The sequence below is a fragment of the Artemia franciscana genome, chromosome 11 (genome assembly GCF_032884065.1).
Source record: "Artemia franciscana chromosome 11, ASM3288406v1, whole genome shotgun sequence".
Lineage (NCBI taxonomy): Eukaryota > Metazoa > Arthropoda > Branchiopoda > Anostraca > Artemiidae > Artemia > Artemia franciscana.
Genome location: NC_088873.1, coordinates 16,796,924 through 16,821,368, shown reverse-complemented (window position 1 = coordinate 16,821,368; position 24,445 = coordinate 16,796,924). Strand labels below are relative to the sequence as shown.

The window sequence follows — 24,445 nt, the reverse complement described above, 5'->3', positions numbered from 1 at the left end:
GAAAAATAACACCATTGCCGCAATCGAGAGTCGCCCTGGCATTATCCTCTAAACAATTTACAACAAAAAATTGACATTTTTCAAAACTGATGGAAAGGCCCAAACCTTTTAAACAATTAATTAAAATATTAAAATTAGAAACAAGACTAGACTTGGACCGGCTTAGAAGGATAATGTCATCAGCATATGCAATGTAAGACAGATTTCGAGATAATGAAACAAACGAGCAGGAAAGAGAATTAAGGGCGGTAGCTAAACAAGAATTGAATATATAAGGAGAAATAATTCCTCCTTGTCTAATTCCTCTACCCACTTGAATTAATTTGAACTGAGATGAAGACGAACTCGGACAGATACGGATCTTTAAACCAGAATACCAAGAGCGAAGGACTCGTATGACAGCTAGGGGCAATCCAGCATGGATTAAAGTGAGCAGAGCGGATGCATGAGAAATGTTATCAAAGGCCCCTTTGATATCAATCAAGAGGGCGTATAGCGGTTGACCAGAGATTCTCGCTTCTTCAATAACTTTGCTGAAAGATGCATGGGCATGGTCACATCCCAAACCTCTCTTGAAACCAACTTGATTAGAACCAGTGTCAAGAATTTCAAGAAGATTCTTCAAACACAACTCAAACACTTTCCCAATCATAGAACCCCTAGTAATTGGCCTCCAGGAACTACAAGATGACAAGTCTTTTTTCCCGCTCTTAGGAATAGGCGTAACTATGCCAATATAGAATGACGATGGTACTAAACCAGTAGTAAGTAAAAGGTTGAAAAATGCCAGCAGAGTAACAAGAAAAGAAGAAGGAGCAAATTTGAGGTGATTAGCAAATAAGCCATCATGATCCTTAGCCGACTGCGCCTTTAACGTTTTGATTGCTCCACGTAACATATCCTCAGAAATCCTGTAATCAGTTGAAAAATTCTTCAACCTTTCATCTAATTGCAACACAACACTGTTAGAATCGTACGAAGTCGACAACTTAGAAAAATATTTTTCCCACTCTTTTAGCGATGGTGTGGAATTAATATCAGGCATGTTAATCCGCCTATTGCCTCGGAGAACATTCCAAAGGAGATTCTTGTCCTTGTCGTTATCAATGTTTGAAGAAGCTTCTTCTATGACCAGGTTATTATGACGACAGAGCTCTGCTTGGAATTCAGCCTTTCTCTTTTTCATTAGCAAAAAAACTGGATGCGAGTCTCTTGGCTTACCGAGGGCCCGCCATTCCCAATACGCTTGTTTAGCCGCCTTATTAGAATTTATCAAAAAAGGATTGAGGCTCCAAAAAGGTTTCTGCGCGCCCAATCTTATCCTATTAGTAGGAAAAACTGCCGCAGCACCATACTTTAAGCAATGGATTAATTCAAAATAAAGACAATTAATAGTCAAAGAGGGATTACTGTCCATTGAATCCAAACTATCAGGGATATAGACTTTATCATGTCATGCTCAGTAGACAGACTAGAAAGCAGATTCAACGAATGATCAAGGAGGTGGTGTTCCTGAAGACATAATAACGATGATTTTTCATTCAAAAAACTATAAAGTACAGGTAATTTCCCTAACACACCATTTGAATTAAAGGACGTAATACAAAGTAATACATTCATTTACAAAATTTCTTTAAAATCGGACACCTAAAGCTGTAAACTGGATGATCATTCGAGCCACAACTGGCGCATCTAACTGGCGCTTGACATGGGGAGTCTTTAGTCGAAATATGATTACCGCTACATCGGGCACATTTGAAACATTCAGATTTACACTGGTTTTGAACATGGTTAAAACTTTGACATTTAAAACAACGCCTAGGCTGAATACGATCACGTTCCACTCGGAAAATCTCATAACCGAATTTGATGCCATGTTTGATGTAAAAATGCAGGTATTCTTCTGTTTGAAAAATAAATCTTACAGTTTGCGATTTTCCTAGCCGATTAAACTCGATTATACCCGGAAAGTCCAATGCGTAGGCACTAACATCAAAATCAATGTCCACACTCCTGATAATTCCAAAAAATCGCCGAGGCTTGGAGGTTATTATGCTTTCAGGAAAATTAACCTTTAGATCACAACTGAGCTTCGATGCATCTTGACATGGTACCGATACCATAACACTATCCTTAGTTGCTTTAACATAACGAATATTTGCACACCCTGTCTTATCAAATTCTTTCTTGCGGCAGACAGGATCCTTCAGTAGGAGAGTGGGTGGGTTTTTTATCACTATGGTCTCTAATGGGACAGTCTTTAGTGGGAGAGGCGGCCATTCATGGTGGGGCACAGTGGGGGGATGGGATTGAGATCAAGATCATTGCCAGGCGTTATTTTTTTCTCTAAATTAGATTCGATACGCTCAATAGAAGAAAGTGTTTTTTCAAGCTTTCGGGAATAGTCATAAACAAGTTTATCAAGCCGGACGCTGATGTCAGGCTTTAATACTGGACATTCATTAAAGCTCCGTGGGACGATTACAGGCCATATGAACTGTTTCGAATCAAGTTCTATGATAACACGCATTATGTCCGAGGCAGTAGTCTTTTCAGCTGTTTTTCCTCTCCTTTCTTGCAATCTACCAGCTTTACGACACAGACATGCGAGCAGCGTTTTTGCTACATTCAACTCCTCTAAACGATAGAATCCTGCCATTGCATTAGATATTTCATCAACACTTATTCCTGCTTTCAACGAATCAAGAGCGAAGAATAATATCGAATTTACTACGACATGCGAAATTCCTGTCTCTGACACAAAAGTCTTATCAAAATCGCATGCATTGACTGGCTGGCTTGTGACGTCAGATATATTGTCACTTGCAATTATCTCAATGGAATGTTTATTTGGTCTTGAAATAAGACTGGATTGACAGGTCCACGCTTCGACTGCATGAATTTTCAGCTACAGAATTAGTATTAGCGGGAATGGATTTTTGACTGCTGATTATCGGGGATATACAGGGATTATTGTTAGAGATGCAAGATTCATGTACTTCATCGTTATTTGAACAGATTAAGCAAATCCAATTCGGTTTTTCTTTACGCTCAATTGGGGAAATGCCTGCACACTGTGGGTGAAACATCTCGAGACATTTTGTGCATTGCAGGGTAATCCCCTTGCCACAAGATCGACCACAACCAGGACAAATAAATATTGACATTTCTCACTCCTTAGGTCTGGGCTTAAATAAGCAAGGCCAAAAAAAAAATAAAATCGCCTTTAGCGCTTCATTAAGCTTATAATGCAATAGAATCCTTTATGTAGGTCAATAAGTATAGTAGGGATTATGCGTCACTATAATCCCTATTGCGAAATTTTGAGTTTCTTCGCATAAAACTTACTGAATTAATAATGTCCATGCAATATCCAATTTAGATGTTGACACTTTGAACTCTGAACTGATACTGATATATATACATATATTGTATATATGTATATATAAATATATATTTATATGTGTATATTATATATCACACATTGTATATATATGTATATATATATATATATATATATATATATATATATATACTCTCTCTCTCTCTCTTGCTTTTGAACACTGCTTAGGAATTCAGTGATAATTTAAGACTCTATTCAAAGGATTTTACGACCTATATTTTTCTTGAGAACAACAATTAAACCACTCCTCCAACCACTTAACGGACACACTCTGGTTCAAACCTCCTTCGAGGCGGTATAAAATAATTATCACAAGACTATATAATCCAGAAAAACAAATTTTTAAGCTAACCAGTATCGTTTTCCCAGCGCCAATCTATAAGAAGAACTCTATTCGACCCTATACGCGAATAATTAGTAAAGGATTATAGTCTTTTACAGAATCTACATCCAATATTTTGATAATAATTAATTCAGTGATCAAAGGGCTATAATTTGAATAAGCATATTATTTCGCTACTTGAGTGAGAATTCCCTTGGGAGCTGTGGATTTTCTTATTGATATTTTCCTTATCAATGACCTATATAATATAGGTCAGGAGCGTGAATATAATTAGGAATATCCGATATTTATAGGCAATCATGCTGCGATAAGGGTGACAGGAGAAAAGTAAGCAGATTGGGGTGAGAGAGTTGTTGGCAAGAGCCATGGTACTCGCTGGGCTTGCCCCTTAAATTACCGGGACAAGGTAGACAGCCTTCAACGCTTCCCTTACTTCTCTCGCAAGTGAGGCAAGTGACCGAGCGAATATACCTGATATCCCTCTTAAGAATTTCGACATCAACACAGATCCTCCGACTGCTGAGGAAGTCATGCATTTAGCAAAGAATTTAAAAAATGGACGAGTCCTGGGTATAGATGGCAGTCCGGCGAAAAAATCTGAAGTACTCAATTAGTACCTACATATCCATTTGGCTCTCCTTTTCACCAAAATATGGACCTTAAGGAAGGTCCCAAGATATTGGAGCAGAGGCATTATAGTCAATCGCTTCAATAGGGGAGACTTAATGAACTGCCGTAACTGGAGAGGCATCAATCTTCTCTCTGTCTCATCCAAACTATTAGCCTCCGTCATTTTATAACGTCTAAAAATAGCACTAGACTCAAATCTAGGAGAAGAGCAGCATGGTTTCAGAACTGGGAGATCATGTTCTGAATTAATATTTGTAATGAGAATGCTTGTCGAAGAATCAAAAGAACGGAACAAGAAGCTTACCTCCTATGAAGAATCGGAATGTTGTGTTCAGACTGAAAATGGTACAACCAGATTTTTCAAGATCATTTCTGGTGTTCCTCAAGCGTGTGTACTTTCCCCCATGCCCTTTATAATAATAATGGATTATGCCCTGAGATTCGCATCGGGCTCCGGGGTAAAAGTAAGCAACAATCAACTGTTCAATCTGGACTTCGCGGACGACGTTGTCCTTCTCGAAGAGTCTAAAGAACGGTTGCAGCAGCTACTTGACACCATGACCGAGAACGCAGAAAATGTCGGGTTAAAGATAAACATTGACAAATCGAAGAGCATGGCCATCACAAGCTCACCACTTGTTCTCCATTGCAAAAACAAGGATCTAGATTAAGTCTAGGAAATTCAAGTACCTAAGTAGCTGAATTGACTGTGATGGAGAGATTTCAACGGAGATTTAACGTAGAATTGGACAAGCTACAGGTTTGATCAATAGATTGAAGCCTATTTGGAGAAGTAGCAAATGTTCAATGCGACTGAAGCGTCGACTCTTCAACAGCAATGTACTCTAAATTTTCTTTTACACCCAGCTTGAAAAAAGGATCCTCGCATTTGAAAATATAAGCCTCAGAAGAATCTTGAATACAAGCTGGCAACAAAAATTACAAATGCAGAAATACACAGAAAAACACGGCAACCTCCAGTCATTGAATTGCTGAAAAGAAGGCGGTGGACTTGCCTAGGTCACGTTCTTCGTATGGAAGAGAGTCGCCTTCTTCGAAGAAGCCAGACGGTAGAAGAAAGCGAGGCCCCCTCAAAAATACATTGAGACGAACATATATGACCACACTACTACCTGGAATACCTGATGTCCGTGAAATACCTGATGACTACTCAAGGGGTAATTTAGAGGCCTCAGTGGACGGACTTGTCAGTGCTAATCAAATCGGCTATTCACGCACTTTTCGGCTCCAGTTTATCGACAAAGCCGCTTTGAACGCGGTCCTGGAGTCGAGAATTTGCGTTGGACGAAATTTTCCACGCTAAGCCCTTAAAATCGATTCGACATCGGCAGCCCTGGATAGAGGTCACAAAAAACCTACAATTAGACATGAAGACAATGTGTCATTATCTAAAATAACTCATTGAGAAATCATAGGCAGCGCAATAACGCTGCCTAAGGAAAGAGCGATGTGGGTGCAATGTATTATTTATTTTTATTATTATTGTTGTTTTTTTTAGACCAGGGTGCTTCCTTTCGAAGGAATTGTCTTAGAATCTTCAAAAAGGGATCATTCGATTGGAAATTGGAAGGCCTAGTGCCCTTTTTCATAGTTAAAAATGATTGACGTGATTAACACCCTTCCCACGCCCACTATTACCCCAAATACATCCAATCAAAATTTTGACATTACCATTTTTTTCAACGTAGTTGAAAGGTGCATAAATTATGTCTTTGAGGATGAACCCCCCCCCCCCCCCCCAAAGCCATCAAGGCAAGAGTTGTAAGTTATACCCTGGGTGCATGTAAGGTTAATACAGAAAGGGTGATCGTATAAACTTCGGAGGGGGTGGATTGGTTATTAAAACTTCTAGCTACTTTTAAAGATGCAGTGATCGGGGGGTGGATACCTCCCCTACACCTCTTATTTTCCTGAAATACAACTTACAAAAATTTTAAGCAAGCCATTTGTTGCCACAGAGACTTCAAAAAAGCTCATTCAATTGAAAAATGAAGGGGCTAGTGCACCTTTTATTAGCCAAAAGTGATTTGAGGAGAACTATCCCCCCTCACACGCTCATTATTCCCCAAACACATCCAATCAAAGTTTAAAGATAGACATTTTATTCAGCGTAGTTAAAAGGTCCAAAAATTATGTCTTTGATGATGACATCCCCCCTGCCATCAGGGCAAAGGTTGTAAGTTATGCCCGGGGGCATATGTTTTTATAGAAAGGGTGGTCGTATAAACTTCAGAGGAGCTCATTGGATTGGTAATCAGAAGTTTTAGTACCCTTTTTAAGATTCAGCGATCGTGTAGGGGATAACCCCCCCCCCCCCCACAGTTCATATTTTCACAAAATGTATCTGATAGGAATTTGAGATGGCCATTTGTTGTCGTACAAAAATTCAAAAAATGATCATTCAATCGGAAAATGAAAGGGTCTTTTTTAATAGCCAAAATTGATTACAGGCCAGCAAGACCCCCTCCCCCGCCCAACAGCGATTTCTTAGGAACAGTTTGGTGTGTGAAGTTGAAACTGATGGGGCTTATTGTAAGGGATGGTGAACTAACCAACAGAAAATATTTGCATCCTAATGCTAGCAATACCTTGATAAAAAACCTTATATGTTAATTATCGAAAATAATGTTATTTTATACAAATGGATACATGGTGAGGATTTTAGCCTATAGGTCCCCTTTGTCATTTACCTTTTTTTCAGACTCTTTTCCAAATTATTTATAAAGATATTATGCACCATTCCTGGTCTCTTTTTCTTTCTTTTTTTATTTGGTATTTGGGTTTTATTTCCCACGTTGAATGCAAAGACGTCAAAAATTGGCTCTTATGCTGATAGTCAATTAGTAGAAAAAAAGGTGTATTGGCTTATCCGTTCAAGAATAAACCATAAGATTAAGGATAAATCAAATTCTTCTAATGTCTCGTCATTATCATGTGCTATTCTAAATAGGAAGCTCATATAAACTAATGCAATTAATTGATTCAACTGTGTTTTTTTTTTACATATTTTGAAAAACTTTTTGAATCAACAGCGTAGGTAATGTTTAAGTTTCTATGTGAAAACAAGAAGGAAAATAGAAATGGAAGAAACATTTTATTTTAACTTCTTCTCTATACTAAAATGACGAATTAAGTTAAAAAAAACTTGAATCTTTCTATTATTTTTCTTATTGCTTGCTAACTCTTAGATTAAGTGAAATATTGTACGTTTATAAATACCTGTATCACACTCCTTGCTCTTTAATCAAAAAATTACAAAAGCTGTATCATCCTTTACTTGTTCCTAAATTTTATAGCATTAGTGCAATGGTGAAAGTTCATTGTCCAAGATATAAGCTGTCTTCTGCCAGAGCATTACTTTACACACCCCTTACCCCCCCCCCTCGATTGTTCCTTGGTTCAAAAAGTTATTTCTAAATAATATCAAAATAGCAAAAACCTGCGAAGTCCCCAAATAGCCTTTCAGGGACCTTGCTCAGAACCATATTTTCGAGTAACACAATAACCACCGTGCTATAAAACTTAACAGAGTGTGACTGTTTCATCCCATTGTAAACGTTTCAAGGGTGAAAAACAAAGAAAAAAGAAGAACCAATAAAGAAAAAAATCCTAAATGGCCAAGAACCTTTTACGGACACATGAGTCGAACCTCCTTCAAGGCGATATAAAATAATAATCATAAAACTATTTATTCCAGAAAGACATATTTTTGAGCAATCACGGCTCTTTCTTCCGGCGCCAACTTATAATACAAACTCTGCTCAACATTACATCAACCCTCAATATATTCAAATTCCTTTGCTAATACATAATATTACATGCCGAATAAGTTGGTGCAAACAACTACTAGCATATTTGATTTTTCTCTTTGCACAAATTAAAGCTATTTTATATTTCTCATTCCTGTTTGAGTTTGATCAAGAGATGGATTCTCCAGAGGGACTGCAGGGTTCAAAATTTTTAATAAGCGAATAAGGTTGAACTTTTGTCCAACTTCCTGAATAACTTATACTGCAAGAAAAAAAAAGTGACATATGTCAACAAGTTAACAAAGACTAAATTCGAATCTATCGTCGTGTCACATAGGAGACAATCTCTGTGTGATCCATTAAAACTAAATCAATTGGATTAAGCTCAAAATCAAACACCTCATATAACTCTTTAAGGCAAAACACTACGGATAACCCTTAGAGCATGATGACATTTCTACCCTTTTTTTTACCATAACTTCTTCCCTATCAGTACGTTTTATAGTTTTCACTCCTCCTATATAAAAAAAAATGAACAGTTTATCGACGATAATATCATCAGCACACGATTAGGACGTGACATCTTATTAAGACGTAACATGATTAGGATGTGACAATTCTTGGTGCATGACATCTTATCTTGGGGGGATGGAGTCAATTAGTGGAAACAGTCAATGAAAATTCCAAATATGTGGCAAGATTTTGAAATATATCAAGAGACTTCGGGGAGGAGAGAGGTACGGATTCTCCTAAAGATGAACTAGATCTAAAGGTAACATAATGTGTCATTATTGACCGATCAACCCATTTTGAAACTACGTTTCTTTTTAAACCAGATGTTTTAAAACTTTGGCTTAACGTGACAATTCTTTTGAACCAATTTTTTATGTTGGCGATTTTGGTAAAATCATATTTGAATCGCTGAAAATTCAATGACAGGAAATTAAAGCAGCAATAAATATATGATCAGAAGGTTTTTACAGACAACAGATAACTCCAAACTAATTGAAATCGAATAAACGGTAAAAAAGGATTTGCTCAGACTTGACTTTATGCATGTCATTTTCTAACAAAAATCTTTTTTTTTTATCAGCAGTAAAACTTTCAAATTCTAAACTTTATCTATCATGGTTATAAAGTCAATCTGACTATTTAACAGTTTTTCAGAAATCAATCCGAGGTTTTAAGGTAAAAGCACGAGATTAAGTAGTCTTAAATTTATAGTCACAAGGGTATGCCCTGGAAACAAGAATTAAAACAAAAGAATGGCAAAAATCTGTTATTATTGTTATTTTTGTAGGACCAAATTTAATCATGTCCATTCTAAAATGCAGCTCTACACATTCTTCACACAAAAGCACATGAGAAAAACTACATAGGGAGGGAGAGCAAGCCCGAACACAGAAGGAGGAAAAGGTTATGGCCCCAAAATCCTAACCTTTTTGGCAGTATTTTGAACGCATTATCGCTTAAACTTCAATCCTCTTTTTTTTTTTCCGTGTTTTCACATCCTTCTTTTAAATAGAATCTTGGGTTTAAGCCCGTGGGTTGAAGTGAACCAAATTCTGTAAAAAAGAACAAAAAATATGCTTTCCACAAATTTTCATGAAAAGCTCTTATAGCTCACAGGTAGAGGTCGTGGCTTCAATGGCTCTCCTGCGGAATTTTAACGCTTTGTACATCAATATGGGAATCAATATAGTTCTAGGTATATGATTTCTATTACGGGATACACACTACGCAAAGTAAAACATCCTGCAAAGTCATGAGGGGAAAACCTACATTAGCTGTAATAAAAACTACTTTGCAAGCGTTTGACTATTTCAAAAGAATTTCTAATAGAGAAGAAACGCCGCGGCTAAAAAAAAACGCCGCAGATGAATAAATAACTAACTGACGTGTTGTTTCTAAAGAGAGCAAACTCAAGAACGGCAGAGACGTAGGATCTGAGTTACTACACAGATGATCTTAGTGGTCACTACAAACAACCGAAGACGGGGATAGTTGGAAATTAGGATCACTCACTACTTTTTTCAAAGCACAAAAGAACTTAATTTAATATTAGGATGAAAAGAAGAAGACTAATTTTATAATCAAAATTTTGATCTGGAAAACAGTTTCTAAATAATTTCATTCAGGGAGCAATAGAACTAGCACCAGAACTAGAAACTATTGGCTTCTTTTGGAAAAAAAGAGATAATATTCTGTCTGAGTAACCTAAACATTTGGTATAACAACAAAATAAAAGAAGAAAAAAGATGACGTGAAATCTAGCCTCTGAAACGGAACTTGACTCCGAACCTAACACTGCTCTTAGCATTATACGACTGCTCAGTGTAGATTTATTGCATGCAATGCACGTATTCTGGTCAGTTATTATTATTTTATTGTTAGTAGTACACCATCACAAGCAACGGTTTTGATGTGCTACCAATTGATTTTGTTTGACGTATTTTTTTTATTAATTATTGCTACTAAAAATAATACATGAATACTTTTTCTGTAATAACTGTTAAAAGTCCAGTTGTTACTGCTACTTATGTTTGGTTGCTTGCAAAATCTAAGTAGCGTGCCTCAGTTTCGGACAACCAAGCGAACTATTTGGGAAATCATTCACATTTATGCTCCGGTAGGTAAATTAATTCCAGATATGAAAGAGATGTTCCCTTTTTCCAAGTCTACATTTTGAAAATGCATTAAAAAAAACAGATAGGGGGTATATGACATTTTCCTACACTTTCTTTCCCCTAAGAACAAGTTTTGAGCATTTTTGTATATTTCAGGCTGGATCCAAAAAGCTCACCCTTTATAAAATCCAGAACTTCAAGTATATTTAGATTAGAATCAGTGTTGTTATTTTTGAGTTTTTGAAGTTCTGCTCGGTTGCGGTCATTACTAGCAGCCTTACTAAAACATCATAGATTCGCTTCTACTCAGTTTCTATTTTCTTCGGTATCGGTTCAAGGCTGCAGCACGCTAAATGCAATTACTTTGTACAGTGTTGCCACTTAACAACCCTTAACGTGAGAATGGGGCTTTCTTCCCTGAAAGATATATTTGCCCTAAACTAGATTTTGCGACCATGAAAAAGCAAGCAAACGAAAGAGATTATGGCAATTCTCATACAGGTGGTCAACTCCCCAGTGCCGTTCCTAACTAAATATCCAATTAAATGGTTACAGCCGCTAGGCAACTGTATTTCATTGGCTAAACACCAAAAACCTACAATTACTGGCAGATTAGATATTGAAACAATCTGTTAATGTCTAATATAACTCGTTCATAATTAAATAAAAACTTAGACTTCAGTAACTATGTACAATTGTTTTGAATGTAAAATAGATTCGGTCTCGTTGTCATGGTTACTTTTCACACCTGATAATAACCAAGGTATTCTCCCATATAATGTAAATACAGAGTCTTCGTGAACATCATGAAACAACCCGTGATATAAGAAGTATCAACACAAAACGTGATGTGGCGAGATTCACTATGTAGTTTTTTTTTCTTTGATTAACTGGGCCCTGTGGACCACGTGCGCTTCCCCAAGGAATTTCCAAGTGTTGAATTAGAGTCATCTGTCCAACTTGTATTACTCTGCGCTTTAACTAGAGCTTCCTCCTGTAAAGACAAATCCATTGAAAACAAAGACCGCAGTATATTAATGCTAAAGAAAAACAAACAAAAAACGAGTCAAATAACACAAAGGGAGAAAAAATAGAGATAAGTTCTACTGGTTTAATTTTTAAAATAGTACAAATCTTATTGTATTTGGTTGGAGAAATGTTGATTAAGAGTAGAGTGACATTAAATAGTATGATTATAAAAATATTAACGCCATGGAGTAAACAAGGAGCTGTAACCGCTCTTTGTAGTTCACTATACTAAAAACTTTACAGCGGAAATACAAACCAAAAAGTGTTTTTTTTTGTTTTTGTTTTTTTTTTAATCTAGGACAGACAAACAATTGTGGGGCTGGGAGAAGAAAGTGCCATCATCCCTAATTGATGCCCCTGAACAGGTCTCTAGAAGCCAAAAATACTTTTTAGATTTAATTAAAGATAAGCAAGAGTACCTTTTCTTAAGTAATAAGAACAAATATCTGTTTCTATTTTTCATTCAGCTTAAGTTTTGTAAATTGAACAATAGGCTAAATAGAATGAAATAAAAAGTCTTTCCCACAATATCTCAAGAGCAAAAGAGCTGATTGATCAACCTTTACTTTAAGCAATAGAAGTTCCAGTTGAAATAATTTAAAAGAAAATCGATTGCACATTTGTTGCACTCATATATCCTTTTGGCATAGCATTAGAAAACCTTAGCTTAGGGGGTTGAAACCGTAAGAAATGGAAAATAAAAATAGCATCAAAGTAGCAAAATTTGGTTATTTTAAATGTGAAGGCAGAGCGACATCATGATTGCAGTGATAGTCACTTCTCTGGAGTACGATGTCATTTTCTCTCAGAGACGAATTAATTTTCCCTCTTATCTATTTAATGTGTATTCTGAACATCTGAATCAAACACTTTGTGACAGCGTAGTGGATAAAGCCATGCCTGGAAACGTCTGCGATTGAGCTCCAATCTTACTTGTTGCAAGGAAAGTGTAGAAAATGCTCACTATTGGACAATTATTTTGAATTCAGTCAATTCATTTTTGTAAGCGTTTCAAGTTTAGTACAATGGTAAAATTTCTCATTAATTAGAATCAAAGAATAAAAAAAAAATCCTTCTCTCTGTTCCTATCCAACTGCCGTTTTTGCGTTTTCACAAATTGCTTTGATAATTTTTTTGGAAAAAGTTTTTCCAAAAAGCAATGATTGCATAGTTCTTTTTTTCTGGCAAAACAGGTAAAAAAAAATATGAGGCAACAAATTACTCTATGACTCTTAATATTCGACACGTTTGGTTCCCAGGCAAATTGATATAGAGATAGAAATGTCTAGCTTTTCTTAAATCTTTAATTAGCAATAAGAAATCAAACGGTCAACTTGAAGAGTGGCACCCCTCAAAAAAATCGAATCCAAGTAAACGGTTCTTATTAATGGAAAATTCTTCTCGGGCTGGTCCTCCAACCATATTGAGACAAAGATAATTCCAGGATTGCAAAAAGCCTCCATTCAACTGAAGGTCCCAGGGACTTCTTGCTGTCAGGTTCTAAGCCGGGCTTCAGCACTACAGCGTAGACGCAAGAAGATGTGTTAGTCTCCGTCCTGCATTAGTTCTGGGACCATTGCTTTTCCTGATACTATGATACTATTTCATAATTTTAATTATGAAAGAATATGAAAATTGCAACTTGGAATGTTACGATGTAAAAAATAACTATTGTGTCGACAAAGTGCTAAAACGGGATAGGGTTACATGAAAAGATTAATTAGCACTTGCGTAGTTTACGGCACCGTTGTGTGTTTGTTGTGGGTTTTGTGCCATACCTTGTTGGCGTCAATGGTTGCAACAGTTTTGCGCTTCTAACCTAATATTTCTCTGTTCTTCACTTTCGATTTAATTATCGCTGTTGCTTGTCTTCTAACCGCACATTTATTTGTTCTTGACTTTCGTTTTCACTCGCTCTGATTGTCAGTGTTGCATGCCTTCTACACACACATTTCTTGTATTTTCACTTACGTTTTTAATTCATTCTGACTGTCGCTGTTACTTTTCTTCAAACCTTACGTTTCTTTGTTCTTCACTTTCGTTTCGATTCGTTTGAATCCCTGTTATAGTAAGTCTTCTACCCGCATATAATTCCAAATTTTAGTTAGTGGGTCTTTTTCAAGGCGTTTTTTTATCTTAAATTATTTAGTAAATCCGAGTTTCACTCTGAAATAAGCATGTGATCCTATTCCCTCCAAGTTATGATAATTCTAGTTTAATTTTTTGACGTTAACATGCCAGGCTACTAAAAGATTTAAGTATTTCAAAGATTTTAACAAATGTTTTTGCAATTGTTATTTAGAACTAGCTGTTGGGGTGGCGCTTCCCGCCACCCCAACACCTAGTTGGTGGGGGCCCAAAGCCCCCCCGCCCGCGTAGTCGTTACGCGCCATTGTAGTTGTGTCCCTGTGTCCCACCTGTGAATATAGATAGATATATATATATGTTTTTAACTACGTAAAACTTGCGAATATACAACATTTTTCGCTGTCCCATTGTCTGTGCATATAAATAGATTGTCAGGTTTACCGACTCTTGAACATGCAACATATAATTATCCATGGGAAAAACAATCCGTATTCAGATCTATGCCTCATTATTCTAATGATTGCCCTTGAGGTTTGTTGATGGTGATTGCTAATCGAACATTCCCTGTGTCCCCGTCGTCATTTATATATCCCCCCTGTGCCACCCGGCGTCCCCGTTGTAGTTGTGTCCCTGTGTCCCGGTCGTCATTTATATTCCCTGTGTCCCGGTCGTCAGTTGTGTCCCGGTGTCCCAGTCTGTAATTTCTCTTTGAGTTTCCCGGTCGTCATTTATATTCCCTGTGTCCCGGTCGTCATTTGTGTCCCGGTCTGTAATTTCTCTTTGAGTGTCCAGGTCGTCATTTATATTCCCTGTGTCCATTGATATTCCCTGTGTCCCGGTGTCCCGGTCGTCATTTGTGTCCCGGTGTCCCAGTCTGTAATTTCTCTTTGAGTTTCCCGGTCGTCATTTATATTCCCTGTGTCCCAGTCGTCATTTGTGTCCCGGTAGTCATTTGTGTCCCGGTCTGTAATTTCTCTTTGAGTGTCCCGGTCGTCATTTATATTCCCTGTGTCCATTTATATTTTCTGTTTCCCGGTGTCCCGGTCGTCATTTGTGTCCCGGTTTGTAATTTCTCTCTGAGTGTCCCGGTCGTCATTTATATTCCCTGTGTCCCGGTCGTCATTTGTGTCCTGGTGTCCCGGTCTGTAGTGTCATCTTATAATGACGTCATACACAAAGCCTTATATACTTATATCTTGCGAATATACAACATTCTTCGCTGTCCCATTGTCTGTGCATATAAATATATTGTCAGGTTTACCGACTCTTGAACATGCAACATATAATTGTAAATGGGAAAACAATCCGTATTCAGATCTATACCTCATTATTCTAATGATTGCCCTTGAGCTTTGTTGATGGTGATTGCTAATCGAACATTCCCTGTGTCCCGGTCGTCACTTATATATCCTCCCTGTGCCCGGGTGTCCCCGTTGTAGTTGCGTCCCTGTGTCCCGGTCGTCATTTATATTCCGTGTCCCGGTCGTCATTTGTGTCCCCGTCGTCATTTGTGTCCCGGTCGTCATTTGTGTCCCGGTGTCCCGGTCTATAATTTCGTCAGTCGACAAACAACTTCATGACGGCATAATACTCAATCCTTATAATGACGTCAGTCGACAAACATGACGTCAGTCAACTCGACAAACATGACGTCAGTCGACAGTCGACAAACATGACGTCAGTTCACAAACAACTTATTTTTATATATATAGGTAGATGAATAAGTTTATCTTTTATCTTCTTTTGATATAATTATTACGTGACTATAACCGTGTAACGGCATTTAAATGAAAAATGTGTTTCCAAAAGTAAGGCTCTAAACCAATGTTCTCGTGACCTTTCCAGAAACTGGTGACCTATCTAGATCATTTTTCAGACCATAAAAACCCAGGGTGCCAATTTGAAATTAAAAGTTGGATCCCATTTCGAAAAAAAAATACATACACAACTATTGCTCATTTAAAGAGATAGTACCATGAAACAGGCAGCTTCACCACAGGTCCCTGGCAAGACTATCCGGTACGCTTTTATGTATAGATTTCCATTGTCGCATGTCTTCTAGCCAAGGCTGTTGTCCCAGTGAAGTAGCAGGTTGATTTACACCGTCTTCCCCTTCTCACATTTTCATGTAACCTTTGGCATTGTTGTTTGTGTCTCACAATATTTCATACAAGAGATCCATTAGGTTAGGAGAAGTCATATAATTTAAAGGATGTGCAAGGCAATCTTCAACAACTTCATCGAGGTCTAAAAAGTACATTTGGCCATATGAAGGTGGATCAATAACACCTTCATGATTTGCGGTTGATTTGCCACTGAATTAATTTTATGATAAATTTGTCCAGCTACTTTGAAGCTGAAAACATAATGAGTTGTTGATGGCTCGATCATAGCTTAAGTTGAATGAAGCTAAAGCAAAACATGAGTTCAAGTTCCGGATTTGCTAGTCGAAATTTTTAGAGAGCAAGTGACGTCCTAAAAAGGACTAAACCGATTCAAATTGAGAAATTCGACAAAGCACGCAGCAGCCTTCAAATGAATCACCTTCATTTGCCACTCTTTCCTCGGGAAAATGGAGGGTTCCACAGTAAATACACGAGACGTTGAAGGGTCCCAATGACTCATATTTAACACTTGCGTGGTTTACGGCATCTTTGTAGGTGTGTACTGAGTTTTGCGCCACAATCTGTTCGCGTCGAAGGTACAATGACGTTGTAAGAGAAATGTAACATTTTTCTCTTATTCACTTTCATTTTGCCTCGCTCTGATTCTTACTTTTAACAACACAGTTCTTTGTCCTTCACTTCACGTTCTGATACTCGCTTTCGTGTGTCTGTTAACTGCACAATTCTTTGTTCCTCACTTTCATCGTTGACACGTTCTGATTCTCGCTTTGGTCCACCTGCTGATGTTCTTCTTTTTCGTTTATCATTACTTCGTATATTTTTGTCAATGCCCTTTGCCTTAGCTGCTTCTGGTAGGTCTGGTAGCATTTCATGGTCTAGGTTGTTTATTTTCATACATTTTTAATTTAAATTGGTTTTATCGTTCTCTTGTTCTTGTTTCATTTGATGGTTCATTTTTTTCCATTTTGAGCAACTGTTAATTTGCGTTTTTGTCCTCTAAATATTACAAAAGCGCTTAAACCACCTTTTGTACATAAACTCATTACACTTGGTCTTTTACACTAGCTTTGTTTCTTGTGCAATTTTGCATGCGTCATAGATACTAAAAACAATACGACCACTCCTGAGGCGGAAACGACATATCTATGCTTTTGAAATCTATATATCTTCTATATATATAAAAATAAGTTGTTTGTCTGTCTGTCGACTGACGTCATGTTTGTGTGTCGACTGACGTCATGTTTGTCGACTGACGTCATTATAAGGATTGAGCTGTATGTCGTCATGAAGTTGTTTGTCGTCTGACGTCATGTTTGTCGAATAACGAAACTACAGACCGGGACACCGGGACACAAATGACGTGTTATGTCTGTTATAACGTAATAGAGGCAACAATCTTGACAGGGCCTTTTGAGGGTGAGGCTTTTCTTATTCCACGCATTCTCATGATTCCAATGGATCTGCCTTTTCAACCTAAAAGATTGCAACTCCCAATTTGATTAGCATATTTAGTTTTCAGTCCAGAACCACTAAAGCTATTATGTAAATATCAAAAGTATTTATGTTGTCTGAGCAATAATTTTTAGTTTTTATTTCAAAATAGAAAATTACCTGACAATTTTAGAATTATATCTATCTATATATATATAAATAAGTTGTCTGTCTGTGGATCAGGTGACGTCATGTTTCTGTGTCGACTGGCGTCATGAAGTTAGTTGTCGTCATTTTTGCTATGACGGTGACGTCATTAAAGATATTTAAGACATATATGTTCACGTAGAAATCTATTAATGCTTAAGTTTAAAATGACTGATGAACTTACAATGGCAAAAGCCGATGAAGATGCTCAAAGAGTCTATGCCAAAAAACTTGCTGCTGATAGAGAAAGTCAGAAAAGAAAGCGTGCCGAGGAATCAAAAGAACAGCAAAGAAACAGGCTTGAGGCTAAAGAACGCAAAACCGCGCAGTTAGATGAATATCTACCTGGACAGCGAGAGTCAAAACATATCAAAACTGAAAATGATAGCGATGATCATTGGGTTTGGGATCTTGACTTGGATAAGGTCATCAATGCCTACCAGATTTTAGTTAAAAAAACAAAGGTTCGGCGATATGTATTTCATAGTGAAGCTGAAAAATAAAGAAGAAAAAGAAAACTGAAAAAAGAAAAAAATGTAAAAAACTAAAAAATACTAAAAAGAAAAAACACTCAAAGAGAAATTACAGACCGGGACACAAATGACGACCAGGACAGAGGGAATATAAATAACGACCGGGACACTCAAGGAGAAATTACAGACTGGGATACCGGGACACAAATGACGACCGGGACACAGGCAATATAAATGACGACCAGGACAACAATGGCAACACCCGAGGAAGCTGCTCAAAACGAATGTATTCACGCCGAAGTAGCTGAGTTGGTAAAGCGTTATGTTTCAGGTTCTAGGTCCGAGAGGCTCCAGGTTTGAACCTTGGCTTTAGCATTAATACAAAAGAAGAAAAAAACTAAAAAAGGTAAAAACTACAAAAAAACTAAAAAGAAAATATATATATATATTTATATATATCATCTTTTCCACAAAAATAATAATTTAGTGCTTCTGCTTAAAAACAGCAATCGAATTGATGCCTCCTGATACGCAACTATCAACAAAGTGGCAATCGTTGTGGTCGGTGATCAGTTCTTACCTCGAGATAATATTCTTTATAGGCGAAACAATCAGTTGACAAGAATTGCTTAAACTCATCGATACTACGATGCCCTACAATATCCTGACGAATATAAATGACGCCCGGGACACTCAAATAGAAATCACAGACTGGGACACCGGGACACAAATGATGACGGGGACACAGGGAATATCAATGACGACCCGGACACAGGGACAGAACTACAACGGGGACGCCGGGGGGCACAGGGGGATATATAAATGACGACGGCAACAAAGGAAATGGTCGATTAGCAATCACCATCAACAAAGCTCAAGGGCAATCAATAGAATCATGAGGTATAGATCTGAATACGGATTGTTTTCCCATGGACCATTATGCGTTGCATGTTCAAGAGTCGGTAAACCTGACAATCTATTTATATGCACAGACGATGGGACAGCAAAGAATGTTGTATATTCGCAAGTTTTACGTAGTTAAAAACATATATATATATATATATATATATATATATATATATATATATATATATATATATATATATTCACAGGTGGGACATAGGGACACAACTACAATGGCGCGTAACGACTTATGCGCGCGGGGGGGCTTGGGGGGGCGCGAAGCGCCCCCACCAACTAGGTGTTGGGGTGGCGCGAAGCGCCACCCCAACAGCTAGTATAAAAATAAGTTGTTTGTCTGTGGGTCTGTCGAGTGACGTCATGTCATCATGTGGTCATGAGGTTAGTTGTCGTCATGTTTGTTATGACGATGACGTCATTAAAAAGTATTTAAGAAAATCGTTCAAAGACAAATTTTTAATTGTAAGAAGATCGTGGACGGAAAAATGTTTAATTGTAAAATGACTGAAGAACCTACAATGGCAACAGCCGAGGAAGCTGCTCAAAGAGTCTATGCCAAAAACTTGCGGCTGATAGAGAAAGTAAGAAAAGAAAGCGTGCCGAGGAATCACAAGAATTTAAAAAAAAGGGAATAGTTGTGGGAAAAGGGGAAGTCATGGCCAATTGTAGAAAAAAGCCAAGACAGATTGTTGAATTAAGTGGACAGCCCAGTCAAGGGTTAATTTTATCCCTTTGATTGCCGTTGTTACTGTCTGCCATTTATGCTTGTGTGCCTTCGGCCTCGACCGAGATCCGTTGATTTTTGAATTTAAAAAAGAGGGAATAGTTGTGGGAAAAGTGGAAGTCATGGCCAATTGTAGAAAAAAGCCAAGACAGATTGTTGAATTAAGTGGGCAGCCCAGTCAAGGGTTAATTTTATCCCTTTGATTGCCGTTGTTACTGTCTGCCATTTATGCTACACCTTTCCGTGCATGTGTGTCCCTTCAAAACCTGAGAAAGTAAGAAAAGAAAGCGTGCCGAGGAATCACAGAACAGCAAGAAAACATGCTTGCGGCTAAAGAACGCAAAACCGCGCATTTAGATGAAAATCCACCTGGACAGCGAGAGTCAAAACATATCAAAACTGAAAATGATAGCGATGATGATTGGGTTTGGGATTTTGACTTGGATAAGGTCATCAATGCCTACCAGATTTTAGTTTAAAAAACAAAGGTTCGGCGATATGTATTTCATAGTGACGCTGAAAAATAAAGAAGAAAAAGAAAACTGAAAAAAGAAAAAAGGTAAAAAACTATAAAAAACTAAAAAGAAAAAACACTCAAAGAGAAATTACAGACCGGGACACAAATGACGACCGGGACAGAGGGAATATAAATGACGACCGGGACACAGGTATTTAAGAATATCGTTCAAAGACAAATTTTTAATTGTAAGAAGATCGTTGAAAGAGAAATTTCTAATTGTAAAATGACTGAAGAACCTACAATGGCAACATCCGAGGAAGCTGCTCAAAACGAATGTATTCAAGCCGAAGTAGCTGAGTTGGTAAAGCGTTATGTTTCAGGTTCTAGGTCCGAGAGGCTTCAGGTTTGAACCTTGGCTTTAGCATTAATACAGAAGAAGAAAAAAACTAAAAAAGGTAAAAACTACAAAAAAAACTAAAAAGAAAATACTAAAAAACATAAAAAAGCTAAAAAACTAAAAAAAACAAAAAAAGGGTAAAAAACTAAAAACTAAAAAATAAATAAAAAAAAACTAAAAAAAGGTAAAAACTACAAAAAAAAATTTAAAAAGAAAAAAGAAACTAAAAACTAATAAAAAAACTAAAAAAACTAAAAACTGAAGTGAAAAAAACTAAAAAAAGGAAAAAAACTGAAAAATAAAATAGCCGGGACACAGGGAATATAAATGACGACCGGGACATTCAAAGATAAATTACAGACTGGGACACAAATAACGACCGGGAGATATAAATGACGACCGGGACACTCAAAGATAAATTACAGACCGGGACACCGGGACACAAATGACGACCGGGACACAGGGAATATAAATGACGAACGGGACGCTCAAAGAGAAATTACAGACTGGGACACTGGGACACAAATGACGACCGGATACTGGGAATATAAATGACGACCGGGACACAGGGAATGTTCGATTAGCAATCACCATCAACAAAACTCAAAGGCAATCATTAGAATAATGAGGTATAGATCTGAATACGGATTATTTTTCCATGGACAATTTTATGTTGCATGTTCAAGAGTCGGTAAACCTGACAATCTATTTATATGCACAGACAATGGGACATCGAAGAATGTTGTATATTCGCAAGTTTTACGTAGTTAAAAACATATATATATATCTATAACGAAAAGAGAAATCTTTTCTCTTTTATCTATATTCACAGATGGGACACAGGGACACAACTACAATGGCACGTAACTAATATGGCGTGTAATGACTTACGCGCACGGGGGGGGGGGCTTGAGGGGCGCGAAGCGCCCCCACCAATTAAGTGTTGGTGGTGTGCTCGTATGACGTTATGATTAGGTGTTGGTGTGCCCACCAACAGCTAGTGTGCTCATTAAGAGAACATTATTTTCGGGCCAAAGGAGCCCAAGAAAATACCGTGTCATTAATCACCATTCGTCCTAAAACCAAATCAGGCACCTTAAAAGGAATAATCTATAGCCTAAAAAATGAAATGTTCTTTTAGATATAGGGCAATTCAGGCTAACCAGCGGCGTCAATTGGGCGGTGGGGGCATGTACCCCTTGGTTTTTTTGTCTTCTCCCTAGATTTTGACTTATACTTTGTTTTGGGGATATTTTCATAAAAAATTCCTTCTTCGGTGTTTTTATTAGATTAATTACAAATTTCACCCTCTCCTACATTTTCAAAAATAAGTTACCTCCACTGCCCTGCTAAATTTTTGTGACACCGATAATGCCACCTACAAAAGATATTCTATCGACTCGTCCAAAGAAATGAAAAGAACCTTCATGGTGGTTAATATAACTCCCTGCATCACGAGAATAAGAAGAATAATAAAAAAAAAAAATAAACAAGGGTAGGTAAAAACAAAATATAGATTCAGTTTATTTCCTACAAAGCAGTTAAAAAAAAGAGATAAATATAAGCCTCTTTTAAAGTGTAAAATTGATTTTCAACTTGCTTTACAGGCAATCATTGCATTACTTTTGTAGTCACCTCTTTTCCATAATCCCAACAGGCTTAAAATAGTATTATTCATAATCAGACAGGCCATTCACGAGAAATTTACGCATGAACTATACCATTCGTGGTACAGTTAGGACAGCGTTCAAGTTTCATAAAAATACAAAAGAATTTTAGTACCCAATTATGCTTTCAGCATTTGAGGTTTTAATTAAAGCAAAGTTGACCATCCCCTAACACCCGGCATGCTCCCAATCCTCTCAAAAAGGGCATATTTCGGACATAATTTCATGTCAGAAAAGTTTGATGTGCTATATGTCAGAACACAGCCTTGTTATTCACCTAAGCAAATTTTCTTATCCAAAACCTAAAGCCATAAGCTATTCCAAAAAAAAAAAATAAAAATAAAAGCTTTGCTTTCAACCTATCATTAAATTAAGAAAACGTTATGAGAGCTTATCCGATTTGGGCCTAATGATCATGTTCTACAGCTTAACCAGAAGAGTTTGGAGTCTAGATCAATTCCCAGTACGATTTGTTGAAAATAGCCTAAAAAAACAAGAGCTAAGAGCTCATATGTCACTTGTGACGAGGTCGGAAGATCTATGAGTCGAGAGCTCATATGGCATGAGCTCTAGCAAAATTCTAAGAATCAATAGATTGACTTAAAAGAAAAATCAGAGGCTTAATGGCAGTCGGGATTTAAAATAATAGCTCTGAGACACAAGGTCCTTCTAAATATAAAAATTCATTAAGATCCGATCACCCGTTCGTAAGTTAAAAATGCCTCATTTTTTCTCTTCCTCTCCCTTCAGCCCCCCAGATGATCGAATTGGGGAAAACGACTTTATCAAGTCAATTTGTGCAGATCTTTGACATTCCTATCAATTTTCATCGTCCTAACACGTCCAGAAGCACCAAACTCGCCAAAGCACTGGACCCCCCCCTAACTCCCTCAAGGAGAGCAGATCCGGTCCGGTTATGTCAATCACGTCTCTACGACTTTTGCTTATTCTACCCACCAAGTTTCATCCTGATCTCTCCACTCTAAGCGTTTTCCAAGATTTTCAATTTCCACCTCCAATTCCTCCCAATGTCACCAGATCTGGTTGGTATTTAAAATAAAAGCTTTGAGAGACATTATTTCCTTCTAAATATCAAATTTCCTTAAGATCCGGCAGCCCGTTCTTAAGTTAAAAATACCTCTATTTTCCTAATTTTTCCGAATTAACACCCCAACTCCCCCAAAGAGAGCAGATTCAGTCTGGTTATGTCAATCACGTATCCAGGACTTGTGCTTATTCTTCCCACCAAGTTTCATCCCGATATCTCCACTCTAAGCGTTTTCCAAGATTTCCCGTTTCCCTCTCCAACTCCCAAAATATCATTGGATACGGTCGGGATTTAAAATAAGAGCTTTGAGACACGAGGTCCTTCCGAATTTCATTAAGATCCGAACACCCATTCATCAGTTAAAATACCTCATTTTATTGGATTTTTCCTCTCCCTCCAGCCCCCAGATAGTCGAATCGGGGGAAACGACTATTATAAAGTCAATTTGTGCAGGTCCCTGACACGCCTACCAATTTTCATCGTCCTAACACGTCCAGAAACACCGAACTCGCCAAAGCACTGGAAATCGCCCCCAAGTCCTCCAAAGAGAGCAGACCTGTTCCAATTATGTCAATCACGTATCTAGAATTTGTGCTTATTCTTCCCATCAAGTTTCATCCCGATTTCTCCACTCTAAAAGTTTTCCAAGATTTCCGGTTTCCAAGATTTTTGTTTCCCCCCTACAACCACCATGTTCCCGGATCCAATTTAAATTGAAAATGGAGCATCTGAGTCATAAAACCTTTCTATATATCAAGTTTCATTAAGATTCGACGACCTATTCGTAAGATAAAGATACCTCAATTTTCACGTTTTCCAAGATTTTCCCCAACTCCCCCAAAGAGAGCGGATCCGGTCCGGTAATGTCAGTCACGTATCTTGGACTTGTGCTCATTCTTCGCGCCAAGTTTCGTCCTAATCTCTCCACTCTAAGCGTTTTCCAAGATTTCCGGTCCCCCCCCCCAACTCCCCCAATGATACTGGATCCGGTCGGGGTTTAAAATAAGAGATCTGATTTACGAGGTCCTTCTAAATATGAAATTTCGTTAAGACCTGATCACTCCACCGTAAGTTGAAAATACGTCATTTTTTCTAATTTTT

General features: G+C 37.6%; 1 protein-coding gene across 1 annotated transcript in view; it reads right to left on the bottom strand.

Moving 5' to 3' along the window:
• Window positions 1-7,478: 7,478 nt before the first annotated feature.
• LOC136032559 (TBC1 domain family member 2B-like) overlaps window positions 7,479-24,445 on the bottom strand; it is a 44,342-nt gene continuing 27,375 nt past the window's right edge. The window contains exon 8 of the mRNA XM_065712828.1: window positions 7,479-11,767. Coding sequence (XP_065568900.1) covers window positions 11,660-11,767 — 108 coding nt within the window. The 3' untranslated portion in view covers window positions 7,479-11,659. The remainder of the gene's footprint in view (window positions 11,768-24,445) is intronic.